Source organism: Notamacropus eugenii, chromosome 4 (assembly GCF_028372415.1).
Source record: "Notamacropus eugenii isolate mMacEug1 chromosome 4, mMacEug1.pri_v2, whole genome shotgun sequence".
NCBI lineage: Eukaryota > Metazoa > Chordata > Mammalia > Diprotodontia > Macropodidae > Notamacropus > Notamacropus eugenii.
The window spans coordinates 119,613,726-119,631,396 of NC_092875.1; the positions used below are offsets into that span (position 1 = coordinate 119,613,726).

At 42.6% G+C, this 17,671-nt stretch overlaps 3 protein-coding genes across 27 annotated transcripts in view; 2 read left to right on the forward strand and 1 right to left on the reverse strand.

Moving 5' to 3' along the window:
- MTSS1 (MTSS I-BAR domain containing 1) overlaps window positions 1–3,874 on the forward strand; it is a 228,650-nt gene extending 224,776 nt beyond the window's left edge. For 14 of the 15 annotated variants that reach the window (XM_072603106.1, XM_072603110.1, XM_072603117.1 and 11 more), the window contains one exon: window positions 976–3,874. In XM_072603106.1, coding sequence (XP_072459207.1) covers window positions 976–1,679 — 704 coding nt within the window. In that variant the 3' untranslated portion in view covers window positions 1,680–3,874. The remainder of the gene's footprint in view (window positions 1–975) is intronic. The other variant, XM_072603112.1, reaches the window with a different exon arrangement.
- A 919-nt stretch (window positions 3,875–4,793) lies between these two features.
- NDUFB9 (NADH:ubiquinone oxidoreductase subunit B9) lies at window positions 4,794–11,767 on the reverse strand. The gene is made up of 4 exons (XM_072603138.1): window positions 11,550–11,767; window positions 9,757–9,949; window positions 7,267–7,380; window positions 4,794–5,003 (listed from the first exon to the last, which is right to left on the reverse strand). Exons 1-4 carry the CDS (start codon window positions 11,765–11,767, stop codon window positions 4,872–4,874), a joined length of 657 nt encoding a protein of 218 aa, XP_072459239.1. The 3' UTR covers window positions 4,794–4,871.
- The window catches only part of TATDN1 (TatD DNase domain containing 1), a 53,630-nt gene continuing 47,714 nt past the window's right edge, over window positions 11,756–17,671 (forward strand). For 5 of the 11 annotated variants that reach the window (XR_011965769.1, XR_011965770.1, XM_072603121.1 and 2 more), the window contains exon 1: window positions 11,756–11,834. Coding sequence is in view for 5 of the 11 variants with exons in the window: in XM_072603121.1 (XP_072459222.1) it covers window positions 11,813–11,834 (22 nt within the window). In the remaining 6 variants the exon portion in view is untranslated. Of the gene's footprint in view, window positions 11,835–13,181; window positions 13,253–17,671 lie in introns of those variants that run through there. The other 6 variants (XM_072603126.1, XM_072603136.1, XM_072603132.1 and 3 more) reach the window with 6 other exon arrangements.

The following is a 17,671-nucleotide window of genomic DNA, read 5'->3' on the forward strand; positions in this document are numbered from 1 at the left end:
GTGATGTTATATCTGATGACTGTGAGGAGCCGTTGCTTTAAAAATGCAAGTTCACTGCTAGGTGCTACATTTTCAGTTTTCATTAAAAGGCTTAGCTGCCAACAACCTCCTTTCTCTCTAGCCTTGGGCCTGTCATTGGAATGACTGATTTAAAGGGGAAGGCTTGTTGTTTTGAAATTTTCTTGTCAGAGATACTACAGTGGTTTGCCATTTCTTTCTCTAGCTCATTTTACAGATGAGGAAACTGAGGCAAACAGGGTTAAGTGACTGGCTCAGGGTCACACAGTTAGTGAGTGTCAGAGGCCAGATTTGAACTCAGGAGTCAGGAAAAGTCTAAAATTAAAATGACTTTTGTGGGATCTGCTCCTTGCCTGAAGCAGCTCTGGCTTCTTGTAACCAGTAGTCAGGGTGTTGTAGAAAGAATGCTAGACTTGGGTGTTGGGAGAGACCTCCCTTAAAATCTTCTTACACATACACATTCACATACACATGTGAGTATGGGCAAGTAACTTAATTTAAATCTAAATTATCTCATCTATGAAATGGAAATGGTCATTTCTGTACTACCTACTCTCTGGGTTGTGAGGCTCAAATAAGTGATATATATATAAAGAACTCTCTAAATCTTAATGCACTATATAATTGTTAGTTATTATTCAGTTTGACTTAATGGATGTTAGTGTGGGTGTTTCTTAGCATTTCATAGTAATTATGGTAGTGATATCTCTAAGGCAGGTTTGTAGGTCTAAGCCAGTTTTATGAGGGGAATTAAGTGGAGAAATGAAGTGTTTCCTAGGGGTTACACTAAAGTCCATTTATGGAACTGGGATTAGGATGTTCAGCCTTTGTATTCCTTACCCTGCTGAACCACATTACTTGTCACGGAGCCAGATAATCAGTAATTCCACATTCATTGGCTCCTTAGTTTAAAAAAGTCACCATCTTCAGTGTTCCTAATGCAAACACTTTAATCAGTTTCAGATTATGATTATTTCTCTGTAAGTGGTGACCAGGAGACAGAGCAGCAGGAATTTGACAAATCCTCTACCATTCCGAGAAACAGTGACATTAGCCAGTCCTATCGCAGGATGTTTCAGGCCAAACGCCCAGCTTCAACTGCTGGTCTCCCCACTACCTTAGGACCTGTGATAGTCACTCCTGGTGTAGCAACCATCAGACGGACCCCTTCTACTAAACCTTCTGTACGAAGGGGAACCATCGGGGCTGGACCCATTCCTATCAAGACTCCTGTGATTCCTGTCAAAACCCCAACTGTCCCTGACCTACCAGGTATGCTGCCAAGTCCTCAGGGAGGGCCTGAGGGGCATGGAGAACATAGCCCAGAGTCACCTTCTGTGGGTGATACCACCCAGGGTGGCACTAACATGCCCTCCTCCATGTGGAGTGGTCAAGCGTCTATCAACCCACCACTGCCAGGCCCGAAGCCAAGTGTCCCAGAGGAGCAGAGACAGAGTGCTCCAGAAACAGAGGATGAAGAAACAGAAGGGGATCACTCAAGTCCCACTAGCTCCCCTGGCCAGACCCCAGAGTGCAGCAACCCAGGAGACCTGAGCCCTGGGGATACCCTGCAAGGTGAAGATATGCTGAATGCCATTCGCCGTGGTGTCAAACTGAAGAAGACCCTGACAAATGATCGATCGGCCCCTCGCTTATCTTAAGAATTCTTATCTAAGAATACCGCCAGGGTTAGAATGAATGGAAAATGAACTGTTTAATAAAACCTTAAATTTGTTTTGATTCATTCCAATCTATAATCAAACACAAGATTTTGTAGGAAACTCCAAATTAGAGCTTTGTTTTGAAAGTACTATATATCATAAAACACAGAGAATTAAAAACCTGCATAAGTAACCATCATAATCTTTATTGGTGTTTTAATTTGTAAATATCTACAACTTTCTGCATATTTTGTTCTTAAGTTTCCCTTTTAATTTTTCTGAAGGTGCCAAATCCCATAACTTTTTTATAAGCCTTTGTAAAATTTTAAATGCATAACTGGGGGAGGGGGAGGGCTGGGGAGAACCATAAAGTAGCAAACTTCAGCAGAGGGATTAATAATTGCTTTTTAGCAAGCTTTTGTAGATGCCTTGTGATAGTGTGGTTTCAATACATTGGACTTATTTTAATGTACAAATAAAATGGGTAATGAACATGTCCTCATTTAAATATGTTTTGTGTGGAAAAGCAGGAGTAACTGGATGAAATAAAGCTAGCAATGATAGGTTGTGATGGGCTGAGGGGGAGGTGGGGGAGAAACACCGGTAACGTAGCGGATGCTGCTCCAGGAGAGGAGCCTAGCAGGCCGAATGCTGTTAGCTTCATGGTCGGTGCATCCGAAGCCATGCTGGATTGCAGTGTTTAGGGACTTCGCTGTTCTTTTCCCATGTTTCCTCTTGACCCCACACAGCACCCACTCCTAGTCATATGCATGCTGCTTCAATAGTGTACTTAGATTGAGTTATTCAGTTTCTCTTCCGTCATGCTCATGCTTTCATTGAGTCCAAACACATCCAAAAGGGTAAGGCAGTTTTTAAGGTGAAAGCATTTTAAAATGGTAGCAGGAAGTTCGTAGATAGAGTATCAAATGCCTTTTATGTACAAGTGCCCAGCAGGCTGGGTACATTGAGAAGCCCAAATATTTTGAGAATACTTGAGTGGATTTAGCAAGGGTAACCAGCTGGGGAGTTTTAGCAACTTGCAAAAGGGGTGTGTTCCATTTCAGGGGGCTTGTTTTTCTTAGACAGTGAATTGGCTTCATACTAAATACTGAAAAGGAAAGAAGATGCATAGTCACTGGGAATCTGACCACTACACTGTCTTTTTTGTATTCTGGGTGATAATATTTTTTTGGGAATGTTGTTTCTTAATTAAAAAAGACTTTTTTGAGTTTTGTTTTGTTTTTCAAGTGAAACCAATTTGCTGTAGTAACCATCTTTTAAAGCCAGCAAGGTATGCAGAACTCAGGAGGCTATAGGGACGGGGTTTAGACTGGGTTAGAGGCAGAAGAGGCTTGTCAGTTTTTCAAGTTGCACACTTGGGACTGTTAACAGTTCACCAAATGAAGTTCTCAGAAAGGGGCTGCTAGTTTCCACCCAAATGCTGCAGCTTTTGTTGGCTCCAGTATCTTAACTACACGATCATATGCTTTAAAATTGCATTGGATGTGAGACTTAATGTATTTGTACAGTCACTGTTCTATAATAACACTTTACACCGCTGTGATTGCTTCTGACACTTTTATGTTATGGCTTAAAGCAAAGGCATGTTTATTAGAAACTATTTAAACTTTACTTTCTTTGAAAAACAAGCTCCTTATTACAGAATATAATCAACAGTAGTGCCTGTGGTTCTAGCCCACCAATCTTGATGGAATAAAAGTAGCTGATGCATTGTGCATATGATGCTTGATAGGTTTTGCTGAAGCAAAAACCATTGCAAGAGAATGAACATAGTAAAGTGGTATTTTAAACCTTGGAAATGAATGGATGTAACTGTACTGGAGTACAGCTTTTCACTTGTTTAGTTCTTAAACGTTAGTATAATCTGAAAAAAATTTAATATAAAATGTTGCCAAATTCAGCGTAGAAAGAATGTGACAAAACACTTTGGATAGTTCTACTGTTTTGTGTTTTTGCATATTGTAAAAGCAGTGTCACAGCTAAAAATTTAAAAAAATGTTTCTAATGGTATAAATTATTGTTGTTTAGTTGCTGGTTTGTACTGAGAGTTGACCTCTCCCTGTGCAGTTTTTTGTTTTCAACTGATATAAATGAACAGTTGCTGTATTGTGTCACTCTTTTCCATTGTAACAAATGCTTCAGAATACAGTATAAATAAAGAATGGCTAGAAAAATCTTGTATTTCATTTTATTCAGATCTTCGTATTTGTTCAAGTCATTGGCCAAAATTCATTTTAAAGGACAGCGAAAAAGTGTAATTGGTTGAAAGTCTGAAGGACTTTGATTCTTTAAACCCTTTTCAGATTCTCACCTGAAAAGTTAGCTGAATATTATTTCCTTTTTCTTTCAGAGTATGGCTAATGCGGAAATATTTTTGCATGAAAAAAATAAAGTTTTTGACATAAAACAAAAAAAAGTTAGTTGGATGTTTGTGAGCTTAATGGTAACTTAAGCTAATTCTTTGATGAAAGCTGATCAAGTAATCCTTTCGGTCTCAAGCTTAAAGATTGCTTATGATCACAGTTAAGGCACCAAAGCCGAACGAAGCTGACTTTAAGCTTAAACATTTAGAGCAGAGATCCTAAACCTGGAATCCACAGACTTCTGGGGATCTGCGCTTAAATTGCATGAGGAAACCATTTCCTAAAATTATTTAAATATTCTAGAAGGGGTTCATAGGCTTCCAGACTGCCAAGGAGGTTGCTGAACTCAGACACCAATTAACTTTGCAAAGAGAACTACTTCCAAAGCAGAATAACCACACATCTTATAAAGGTCCTAAGCCCAGCACAAAACTATTGCAGTTGGGAGAACTATGGATACTATGAACTACGGATACTACTATGGATAAGTTAACATTGTTTTCATTTATCCACAACACCAATGCCTCATTTTTATTAAACTTTTCAACTTTGCAAACTTTAGTCTAGAGATCAAACCTTTTCCTAGCTTCATAGTTCTTTGAAGTTCATATATACCCCCACCAAACCTTTACTGCTAAAAAGCAGTAAAAACCGGCCTCCAAATTATAATCTACTAAATTCAAGCCTCAAAGGAAATTATTTTTTTATACAAGGAAAAGGCAATTATCAGTAATGTCAGCTTAGTAACTTTATTATGTCAAGTATATGTGCATCTACACATTCAATACATACACTTGAAAGTTTAATTCTATGTGGGGCGCTCTCGGGGTCTAGTGACAATATGCCACCAGAGTGGAGGCAAATGACCTTCCTTTCGAGCTGGGGGCAGAGCTTCAGTCTTAGGACCATCAAGTGGCGTTTCCTCCTTCAATTGCTGAACCTGTGCAATAAATGAGAGGATACTATGTTAAGAACAATTAAATGAATTTGACTGTGACAAAACGAATCAGTACCACCCATATGATGAAAAATGAGAGCTTTTCACAAAATAAAACTTATCCCATTCTCAACATTTGAAAGACTATGCCTTCTTTAGTGCCCTATTTTTTAGTTTTATATCCACAGCAAGAATATTACTCATTCAATTAAGCTGTAAAGAAAAGCATTTTCCATTGCCAAGGAAGTAGCAGTATGGAGAAAGACACCTGACGCCCACTTCTAATTAGATAAAATTGTGATAGCATATCTCCATTCTAATTCCACGTACCTCTCCCTTCCTCTGCCACCCAAAAATACTAATAATAGTTAGCATTTGTACATCACTTCAAGGTTGGTGAAACACTTTACAAGTATCTCATAACCACTCTGGGAGATGGGTGGAATTATCATCTCCATTTTACAGATCAAGAAATGAAGGCAGACAGGTTGATTTGCCCAGGGTCATTCAAGCCACTTCTGAGGCTGCCTTTGAACTAAGATCTTCCTGACTTCAGACCTAGCACTCTGTCCACTATGCTACCAACCTGTATCTAATTGAGTGCTAGAAAGTAATGTGTTTGGCAAACAGTCTGTTAAAGTAGGTGCCTAAACCTCCCTAAATACCAGCTATCAATATCCTGCTTTCCCTTGCTTTCTGGGCCCTGCAGCAGATAGCTGCTGTATGACCATAAAACTTCGGAGCCTCTCTTGACATCTTCAAGCACCAGCACAGTTCTAGAGGACCCCAAGATTATCGCCAGGCAATAAGCCTGAGCTGTGGAATCATCAGAGACCACTTTCTACAAAAGCTTCCCCCAAAACCCCAATTCATTTTGGCTTAACTGCAGCCATCTCTGCAAGGTTACTACAGACAATTTGTTTCTGCTTGCTAGAGCCCAAACCTGTACTCCTAAATACAACCACATACAAAGATGATGAGCAGAGTAAACCCATTCTCTTCCTTCCAGACTAAATATGAATGCTGAGGCATATGCCACAATACACTATCCTCTAGTATACAGATGAAGCCTGGCACTCTACAATTTTTATCCGTTATTTCTAGTTCAATTTAAAATTTATTAAGCACCTATCAAATATAAGGTATAGCGTCAAAAGCTAGGTGGTTCTACTTTCATAGCCTAGCCCTTCAAATACTAACTCTTCTCCAGAATAAATATCCTCAGTCCCGTCAAAAGGTCTCTATGGAATGAGCTCCTGCCAGTTCGCCATTCTATTCACTCTCCTCTTAACACACTCCAACTTGTTAATGTCCTTCCTGAAACGTAGCACCCAGCAAGAAACACCACTCTGGGGCACAGCCCAGTGGGACTGTCACTTCCTTTGTCACTCTGCCTCAATTAATGCACACCAACAGCAAAATTAACTTCTTGGCTGCCTTTCTCTCTCACTCTGGGCTCAAAGGCCTCTGCCTCCTTCCCTAAAATCCCCCTGCTCTTTCAAAACCACCCCTCAGCCTGGTCAAACAGCCCAGCTAACTTCCTTTACTTTAGGGAGGCCACATGGAATGGCTGGAAAGGGCACTGCCAGGTCCAGTCAGGATGGCCTTCAGGAGGATCTGCTGTGTGGGTGTCACAGCTAGAAAGGGGGAAAAGACAAAACTCACTAAGCCCCAGGCCTGTCCTCTTGAGGAGGCAGTGCAGTCTACTGGAAGGTAGGCTCTGTAGTATGAGACCCTGGCATGTTTACATCCTGCTTGTGATTCCTGCTACTTAGTGACTGTGGGGATACCACTTCCCCTCCCAGATTCAGTTTTCTTTTCTGTAAAAAAGTGAGCTAGACACAGCCACTATAGCCCCTCCAGGTTTTCTCCCTGTAAGATGAAAATGTATGCAGTTTATAAAATTAAGAATCTGTGTGAAACTAACACTATCTTGAATGTGCTCAGGTACCTTACATAGCAGTACCAAGGAGAGGGCTAGGTTTGTAGTTAGAGATGCTGAGTTCAAATCCTGGAGCCCCAACTTCTTACCTGTGTAACCATAGGCAAGTCTCTTGATTGATCTGCGTCTTAGGTGCAACATGCACAAAATAAGATGCCCCCTATGGTCCTTTCCAGTCTTCAATGTATGCTCTTATGTTTATAGCAAGAAGTTTGGGCAACAGTGGCTATTTTAATTGTCTCCCAAGCTTCTCTGCACATGACTTCTTCTATGAGCTCTATATGAGCCACATATCCCCTTCCCCAGGGGTGCATGCCCACTCACCTCACGATCCCAACTTTCCAAACGCAGTTTCTTCCACTTCTCCCTCTTGGCAAAGTAATCAGGGTACACTGCCTTCTCAGAGGGGTGCCAGTAGTCTAAGCACCACTCAGGAAGCTGTCAGAAGAGGAATAGTGATGAATTCAAGGGCAGCCTCCCTGGAGGCCTCTGAGCAGAGGTCAGGTGGGTGGCTATAATAGCACAGACTCCTTTTCTATAGAGGTTGGACTAGAAGGCTGCAGATGTCCCTTCAAATTCTAAAATTCCATGATTCTCTGACACTGGAGGTAAGATACTATGCTGCATTTCTTATAATCAACTCAGTACCATCAGTAAGACTGCATCATTCCACAGGAATAGAGGCAGAGGTGAAACAGAAGACCAAAGACAAATGGGAATGTCCAGGTGTATGGCCACTGGGTGCAAGAGCTAGAAAACAGCCTTAAGTCAAATGGAATGAATACCATTCCATCTCCTACCTTCTATTCTCCAAAACTCCTACATTTGGAAATAAGACCTTATAAATGCTAGTAACTCTAGATAGTCAAGCCTAATAAATAACTTCAGGGGCCCAGCAATGAGTTATTAACCAAATGGGCTTCTTACCTTAGTGAAAAAAAACAAATCTCTTTTCTTTAGGACCACAGAACCTAGCTGAGGAAGTAGGAGGGCAAGCAAAGTAGGGTCTTTTGCTGTTTTTGTTTATACCAAAAAGTATAATGCCTCTGAATAATGTGATTAAGGAGGATCTTTCCCACCTATTGTTGGGCCTGGGAAGATTTGTAGGAAAGCCTACCCCTTTTGTCAATGAGGCACTGGTGCTCAAGGGATGTGATGCCCTCTGGCTCTAAAAAGTATATGAAGACTCTGAGGTGCTGTCTTACTTTGGGGCTTAGTTTCTGGAAGAAGGTTTGTGTGCCAGATGAGAATCTGGGAAGCTAAGCAGCACCTCCCCGGCTTTAAAACCCAGATGTTGGTGCTACTCGCTCTGGTAACTATGGTCAGAGAGTTGGACCTATCTGTTGAATTGTGATGTATGTATTGATTATGGTCAGACAGAAGAAGCCATGTCTGTTGATCTTTGATTTCTGTTTTCTCTGAAGTTGAGGGTGCTGCTGACTTTTTCCCCTGAACTAACTGAATGATACATGTGTTTGATTAAAGTGATTGTTAACCCTTCAAAAGTTGCCTTTTCATTTAGAGAAGCAGATCAAAGAACTTGTGATAGCAGGCCCCCTCTGTGTGTGTTGGGGAGCTTACTGATACAGGAACAAAGTCTGAATAGAAATGTTAATAAAAACTTAAAAATTGAGAAAAAATGTGGAACTACAGTTATCCCTTCCACATTGTGACTTTCCCCATCAGGGTTTTGATATATCATGGTGTTGGGATTGGAAGTTCAAATCCGTGTGGACGGTCTCGGGCGGGTAAAAGTGGGACTTCTAAATCTTAGAGTCTTCCGAGGCCCTCCATGAACAGCGGGGATTCGAGAAGGTCAGACTGAGCTAGCTCAGCTAGCTCGGGTATTTCCGCCTCTCCCCGGGAGATACATGATGGGTGGAGTCTCCCTGCCCTCGAGGTCGTCCCGGATCTGGGCACACTATTGTTATCTAACAGCACGGTATTCAGATGCGAACTATGCGGCTGAAGGTTAAGTAGGATTGAGGAAGCCTGAAAGCTCTCTTAGCACGTGAGGAGCCAAGAGGACAGTAGGCTCCGCTTCTCTTCTTTCCTCTCTCCCCTCCCCCTCTCTCCCCGCTTGTACTTCTACTTCCAATCCCTTAAGATCCTAGCCTCCTTAGGAAATCTCCCCCTCTTCCTCCTAAGGAAGACCCCCCTGCACTTGTAACTAGACCCTGAAATAAAGCTCAACCCTTGTTCGACTCTGGAACGTCCTTTCTCTCATATGAGCATCCGGTTTTGGCCAACCGAAGACCTCGGAGGTGAGGTAAGAAGACTCGGGTAGCCCACACAGGCCTCTAGGCCTGGCATCATGGGTTGGCATAAGAAATTAAATGGGAATTTTGGGCGAGTTTTGTGGAAGCCACAGGTGACATGAAATGCATAAAATATATGTATAGTGTTATATAATACTATTAGTATTACTAACTATATATAATTATATAATACTATAATATATTAACATATATATTGATATTATATGATACTCGATGATATAATAATTACATAATACCAACCCATATTTTACAATAAGGTACTTTAAACACCCCCTAAAAGCAAAAGAAAAAAGTCAGACTTCTATGGTATGAAGGGAGGCCAAAAAATTTTACTCAAAGTTTTCAGATCACAGGGTCACTGCACTCCTAACTCCCACAATGTGGAAGAGATAACTGTATTTTTCTTTTCCAGATGAGGGCAGGAGGGGAATTAAATTTCTTTAAGAAAATCCACCTATAAAATACGTACTTCCTACTTCTGAAATCTAATTAAGGAGTAGAGGGGGAAGCAGTTACACCAGGGGTTCTGACCTACCTTGTAACACTCATATCTTTCAAAAGAAGTGCCTCCAGGGGAATCAGGGAAGGTATATGGCTGAGGATGCTGGCAAGCCCAAAATTCTTCCTCACCTTTCATAAGCAGTTTGGTGGCCTTTACCATATCTTTTTCATTCTTATGTTCTTCAAAACGAGCTCTCAACAAACAAGCTTTGAACCGATATTCATCCCTGGGAAGTATAAAGATTAACATCTATAAAACTTTATCTCTTCAATTTGTTGCTAAATTCCTAAGATATATATTTCCCCAAACCACAAAGACTGGCACAAATCTTGTGATTCCACCACCCTGACACAGTAGTGACATAGCAGCTTTCCTCCTAGAAGGAGAAGGCAGAGCATAGTACCAACAATTTCCCATGAAGAAAAGGGAAAATTAATTGGGAAAAAAAATTTTTGAGCAAATTTCTCTGAAAAATGTATAACATCCAAGAACTAGCTGGAACTGATTCAAGTATACAAGAAGAAAAGTTATTCCCTGATAAATGATCAAAGAATATGAATAGGGATTCTCAAAGGAAGAAATCCAAGCTTTCAACAGACCTAAAAAAAAAAAAATGCTCCAAATCACTATTAGAGAAATGCAAATGAAAATAACTCTGGGGTTCTAACTCATACCTCTCAACCTGGCAAAGATAACCAATAAAGAAAAAGAGAATTGTTGGAGGGGTTGTGGGAAAATAAGGCACATTAGTGCACTGTTGGTGGAACTGTGAATTGGTTCAGTCATCCTGGAAAGATGTAGAATACACTTCAATCCAGCAATAGCACTTGTATAGCACTACATACCAGAGATCAAGTGAGAGAAAAGATGTTTATGTACGAAAATAGGTAAAGCAGCTCTTTCTCTTGTAGCAAACAGCTGCCAAGGGACCCAGCACTGGGCAACAGACAAACTGGTATATACATGAAATGGAATGCCGATGCATCTTAAGAAATGACAAAAGGGTCCGTTTTAGAGAGACATGGGAAGCCTTTAGAACCTATGCAGTGAAATGAGAATCAGGAGAACATCTCAATCAATAACAGGGTAAAGAAAATCAGCTCAAAGACTGAAGAACTCTGGTCAATGCAAAGCCCAAGGAGGGCCCCCAGGCCTGAGGGTAAAACACTTGCTCCACCCCCTGACGGGGTGACAGGTAAGCCAGGCACCTGGTCACGGCCAACGTGGGGGCTTCTCTGGCCGGACTGCCCTTGTTGAGGTGTCACAGGGATTATCTTTGTTTTTGAATTGGGGGAGTAATGACAGTACAAATTCGGGGTCGGGGGGAAGATAGTAATCTAATCTGTGGGAAGCCCGAGACTTCATGGCTCCTTTAGCTCCTTCCCAAGACCCGGCTGCTCGGGGGGGGGGGGGGGGGGGGGGGGGAGGGGCTGTGCCCTAGGTCCCAGGTCGGGTCTGAACTCTAGGAACCCCTTCTCAGAATAATATTTTTAAAAATATCAAGTAACACGTAGAGAACCACAAAGGAAACCACAGATTAGTAAAATAAAGACGCACTTTTTCCCCCCATCCAAGTTCCCGGGCACCGGGCACCCCGGGTTACGCACTCGCAGCACAAGGGGAAGGTGGGTGTGGAGGTGAAAAAAGGGGGCAAGGGAAACTGGAGAAGGGGACGGAGAGGACGAAGGTCGGTCAGTCAGTCAACAAGCCCTTCCCTCCGCCCGTAACAGGTCGCGGACCGCGGTTGGCGGACCCTGGGCCTGACGCCTGGCTCGCCGAGGCCGCTTCCCCGGCCCTTCCGCTCCTCGCCCCGGCCCGGTCCCCACCTGTACACGATCCAGGACTCGAGGTGACGAAGCGCCCGCTTGTAGAGCCGCAGCACCTTCTGCCGGTGGGTCAGGAAGGCGCCGGGGGCGGTCAACGCCATCTCGCCCCGCTTCACCTTCAGCCAGCCGCTGGCCGCAGGGGTTTTCGGGAAACCAGAAGGCTCTGCCCCCTGACCCCTGTCTCCGTAGTTCCCTTCTTCCCATGCGTCCCGCCCCATCTCAGCCACTTCCGCTTCCGTCTAGACAGAATTGAGGTTGTCGTCATGACTCGCTTCCCGTTCATCGGTAAGAGGGGGCCCTCGGCCGTCTTCGGGCCAGCCTGTGGCTCCGCACGCCGCTGTCCGAGCCCTTCCCTCCGGCCTCCGTTCACAAGGAACGCACGCTTCTCCCCATCCTCTTGCGCAGGCGGGGCGTGGGGGGGCGGGGTGAGAAAGGGAGAAGAGATGGGAAGGGGTGAACTCTGAACTCTGACCCGGGGTCACCCGCGGCTGTCCAGGCTGTCCCGCTGAGACTACCCACCTGCTGGTGTTGCTCGGGCGCTTCGGCCGTGTCCGACTCTTCGTGACCCCATTTGGGGTTTTCTTGACAAATTACTGCAGGGATTTGCCATTCCAGCTCATCTTAGAGATGAGGAAACTGAGGCAAACAGGGTTAACCCCCTTCCCTGGGTCGGGCCTGGCGCCCCCTAGCGGCCCGCCTTCCCGCCAGGCTGGACGGGCCCAGTTTGTTGGGGCTGTTTGCGCGTCGTCCGCGGACGCAGCTCGGGGTGGGGGGGGCAGGGACCGGCCATTGATAGCCTTTTCCGATTCCCCGCGGTTAGCGCCCGCCTCGGAGCCGGCCCTCTCCATGACGGCCTCCCCCTGGGTACTGCGTGTGCTGGGGCGAGAACGGGACCGACCGTGCCCTTAGGGAGTCATCGGAACCCCGGGGCTCGGCGTCCGGGGACGGCGGAGATAGAACTATTCCAGACGCGCAGCGCCATGATAAGCTCGGTGGCCCAGGGAAGCGCTTGCCCCTGCGCGTCCTTCCGCCGGACCCCCGCCTCCTGCAGGCCCCGATCCAGTCTCCCCTGGGGCCCTGCCGGACACCCTCCGCTTGGCTGCCCAAGCAGCCGTCCTGAGGCGGAGTGAGCTCGGAAAGCACCGCGGGCGCTGTGGCCTACCCCTCGGCTCCGGCTTTGACATTTTAAACGAGTATTGGGGGATCCTGCTCTGTGACCACGGACCACCTTCCCTTTCCCGAGGTCTTTTCCTCCCCCCTCCCTGCGTCTGCAGATGTGTCCGCACCTGGCTCTCTTAGTTTTCTTCTCTCCAATCCTTTTCTCTTTTCTCTAGCTCCATCCCGGTGCTACCTCTCCTTTACCAGCTGCCCCTAACCCAAGCTTGTTCCATTTTGTAGTTAATTTATGTACACGTTATATTTCCCTTAAGTTCAGGGCGGGGATTGCTGTGTTTTGGGCTTTGTCTCCTGCCGAGCCTTGTCTCCAGAACGTCATTGTCGCAAATATTGGTTGCGTGAGTGCTTTTGGTAACTTGGTTTTTGAAGTGGATCTGGCGAGTACACGGATGATAGCGTCAGATTCCTGGCGTCCTGACTCCGTGACTCCACTGACCTTAAAATAGAATCCAAGAAGAAATACGTGCATTTATCTCATTCCCCACAACTCCCAGAGACTGACCAAATGGAGTTCAGAGGCTTAAAAGGTGATTTTGGAATTTACCTAGTGATCATTCTGTGCTAGCCTTTATATGAATAGTCATTGTCATGTAGGAATTTTCATTGACTATTCATTGACTGTTGAGACTATCCCAGTCTCATTTCTCTGAGGAAAGTATTAGGACACACTTAGAAACATTAGATATGTTAGAACTCATGTGTAATGGTACTGAAAAGGATATCAAAGGCACATCTATGACCATTGAATAATTGCTTAAAATATTAAGTAAGTAACTTAATGTGAACTTTGTATTTAGATTAAAAACTGAGCTCCTTCCCCAAATTACTTGTAGTTTTCTCCCACTTCCATCACTATCACATTGCTTTAGGGTAACTTTAAAATTGGACCATATGATAAACTGGTGTTTCCCGTAGAGGAAGAATATTCCCCAGGTAAAGAACATGTAATTTAGCCTTTTTGGACCTCAGTTTTCTTACATGCATAAAGAAGAGATTTTCTTAGATGAAGAAGGTACCTTGTATTTTGGCTCTATATCGTATGATTTATAAAGGAACTATGCATTCTGGCTCCTATCCCTCCTCTCCAACAATCAACAAGCTGTCCAGGGCTGACAGAACAACCTGAATCAACCACTTCCTTATATATCTTCAATTCACAGACAATTGTAGAATTTAAAGGTGGAAAGGGCCTTAAAGTTCTTCTAGTCTGGGGCTTCTTAACCTTTTTTGGCTGATGGATCCCTTTGGTACACCATTGAAATCCATAGACACCTTCTCAGAATATTGTTTTAAAGTGGATAAAAATAAAATACTTAAGATTACAAAGCAAACCACTTATATTGAAACAAAAATTTAATTTTTATTTAATCATCCAAGTTCACAGACCCCCCTGAAATCTATTCACAGGTTGTCTGACTCCACATCCAGTGTGCTCTCATCTTCAACATTCTGATTTCACTCCTTTTCCTTATTTTTTTGTAATTTAATTAATTCCATCTCAGATAATAATTTTCATCCAAACATATCATCTTTAGTCTTCTTCTAGTTTTTGCCAAATAATTTACCTTGGCCAGTTCTCTGTCCCTTACTGTTTATGATCCAAAATGATTCAAATGATGGCTACTAAATATACAAATTGTGTTAATGATGGTACGTGTATCAAGGAGAGATGTGAGTTTTAAAGGTAAATCAGATTTAATGAAAAATCTGTGCATCCATCTTCTAAAGTCCTTGAAGGTGCCCAGAAATGTGTTTATCCTCTCTAAAAATGTTTCCTTATCCACCTTCTAAATAGTAATTTAGCCTCTTATAGGAGTTCTACTGGATATTATTTTTCTTTTAAAATTATTGGTGTTGCAACTTGTTTTCTCCTGAAAATATAAACTATTTTTCTACATTCTGAGTCTAAAAGATTGTGAGAATTTAGCCACCATTTTCAAGGGGAAAGGAAGGGATTAAGTAGTCATGTATGTGCCAGGTACTGTGCTAAGTGCTTCCACAAATATTTTCTCATTTGATCCTTACAATAACCCTACAAAGTAGGTGCTATTATTATTCCTAGGGAGGAAAAGGTACATGACTTGCCCAGGGCCAGATTTGACCTTATGTTTTCTTGACTCCAGGCCCAGCTCTATTGCATCACTAGCTGCCTCTATCATAACATAGATTTTGTGGGAGAATACAATTCAAGTTTCAGAAATAACTTAGGAACCCAACATGCTCATAAGTCGGCATTTCTTGTATTAATTTTATTTATTTTCAGGAGGTAGAACCAAGATGACAGAGTGGCAGGAAGTACTACAGCAAGATTGCCCCAAAACTCTTCCAAACAGAGCTAGAAAATGCAACTGACCAAATCCTGATTGAGAAATCCCAAGAAAAACGTCAGTGAGTCACCTTTCCATCCTGGGTCAACATAGGGAGACAGACAGAAATCTTCTGGATACTAGGTCTAGCTAGGAGCATGTCTTACAAAGAGCACTCTATCACAGAGGGAGAGGTTGTACACCAGGGCAAGGCCCAGAGCCGTATCAGGGCACATGGATGAAAGCTGCCAAGTGGCAGCTGTGTTGCGTACTACAGTGCTGGGTTATAGATCGATCCTAGCTGACTGAGAAGAGACGTGTTCAAGAGTGGCATTCCAGAGTAGGGAATGTGTAAAACCCTGAGCAGTATACTGAGAAGGAGCACATTCAGAAGCAGATGGCAGAAGTATGACTTGGACCTCAGGAGCGGAGCTGGTTCTCAGTTCCAACTTGTAGTCTACACCGAGGCTTGCAGAGGAATGATCAATGTAGGAATCAAAGACCTAAGGGAAACTTGCAGTCCTGCCACTGAACCCACAGAGCTTCCCAGTTAGCAGCAGTGTACTATTGCTCAGACCCAGCTTCAGGTCAATCGCTTGAAGAGCTCAGACCAGAGGGGCAGCAGTAAGACTTTGCCCAAAATCAAACCACTTTGGTGGTCTGAAAGCTTGTAGGTCCTAGGATCCTGGAATAACGACTCAGTATCCCAAGAAAGCAAGAGTAGGACAAGTCCAGCCTTCTCAGAAGTGCCTGTCTGTCTGATGTCAGGTAGTAGTAAACTGGAAGAGGAGCAAACAAGCAAACGAACAAAAAGAATCCCACCATAAAAAGCTGTTAGGGTAACAGGGATGCAAACCCAGAAGTAAATGATTCCTAAACATGTACAAACAAGGCATCAAAATACAAACACACACTACTTTGATAAATATTCACTTAGAATTCCAAGAGGAGATGAAGCAAGGGTTTTCTAAAAAGTGAAAACAGTTTTTTCTCTTAAATGACAGCACTAGAAGGAACAAAGAAAAAGAAATCAGTTGTGAGGAAAAAAATTGGAAAAGGAATTAATAGCTTGGCATAACAGGTACAAAGCCTTGCTCTAAGAAACAAACTCCCTGAAAATTAGGATGGACCAAATAGAAGTCAATCACTTCATGAAACAGCAAGAAATATTAAACCAAAGCAAAAAAAAACCCCTGAAAAATAGAAGAAAATGTAAGGTATCTCATAGCAAAAACAAAACAAAAACCTGACCTGGAAAACTGATTAAGGAGAAAAAAATTTAAGAATCATTAGACTGCCGTGATGAAAAAAGAGCTAGGCATATTTCAAAAAATCTTTAAATCCAACTATCCAGATCTCTTTGAACAAGAGGGCAAAGTAGAAATAGAATCCATCAGTCACTTTTTGAAATAAACCCCTATATTAAAACTTTTAAGAACATCAAAATCCAGAGTTTTCTGGTCAAAGAAAAAAAATACTTCAAGCAGCAGCAGAAAAAAAGGCAAGAATCACTCAGGATTGCAAATTATTTAGCAGTCACCACTATAAAAGATAAGAGCCAAGAACTTGGAATAAAATATTCCAGAAGGCAAAGGATATAGGCTAACAGCCAAGAGTAAATTACCCAGTAAAACTAAGTATTATAGAAAAAAGGGAACTTCTAATGAAATAGAGGACTTTCAAACATTCCTGATGAAAAAAACCAGAGCTGTGTAGAAAATTTGAAGTTTAAACATAAGAGAACCATAAAAAGGTAAGCACAAGCTATCAATAAGGGACTTAACAAGGATAAATTTCTTACATTCAAATATGGGGTGATGATACATGTGTTCCCTCTTACTGCTATCATCATCATCAGAAGTCATAGAGGGAGTCTAATTAGATAAGGTTTGGGAGTTGTTCTGTTACAATTTGATGATGTTAAGAGAACAATGGAAAGAAAGGGAGAGGAATACACTGGTGGGGGTGTAAGGAAGGGAAAGGATTAGGGAAAATTACCTCACATAATCAGAGTTTGCATAGACATTCAACCAGACAAGAAGAGGGATTGGGGTGGGGGTAGCTGACATTTGAACCTCTCCTTTGAACTGGTCAAAAGAAGGAAAAATACACATAGAATTGGATACATAAATACATTTTCACTTAACAAGGAAATAGGAAGAGGGCAGAAGGGAGAATTAGGAGGACAGTAGATTGAGGAAAGAATTAGTTCTAAGCAAAATAAACTCAAAGAATGTAGAATAATACTTATAGTTCTTTTTGAGGTGGCAAAGAATGGGAATCTGAGGAGGTGCCCATAATGGGGAACAGCTGAATAAGTTATGGTACGTAAATGTAATAGAATATTATTGTGTGGTAAGAAATGATGAAGGGGATGGCTTCAGAGAAACCTGGGAAGACTGATATGAACTGTTGCAGAGTGAAGTGAAAAGAACCAGGAAAACAATTTATTCAAAGACAACAATATGGTAAAAACAGAAACCTTTGAAAGAATTAGGAACTGTGACCACTGACCCCAGAGGACTAATGATGAAACATACTATACGAGAGAAATAATTATTATATTAATAACCAATTATTAGATTAGGACTAAGGTCTTATTCTATTTCTTCATTCAGAAATCAAGCCCTGTAGGTTATT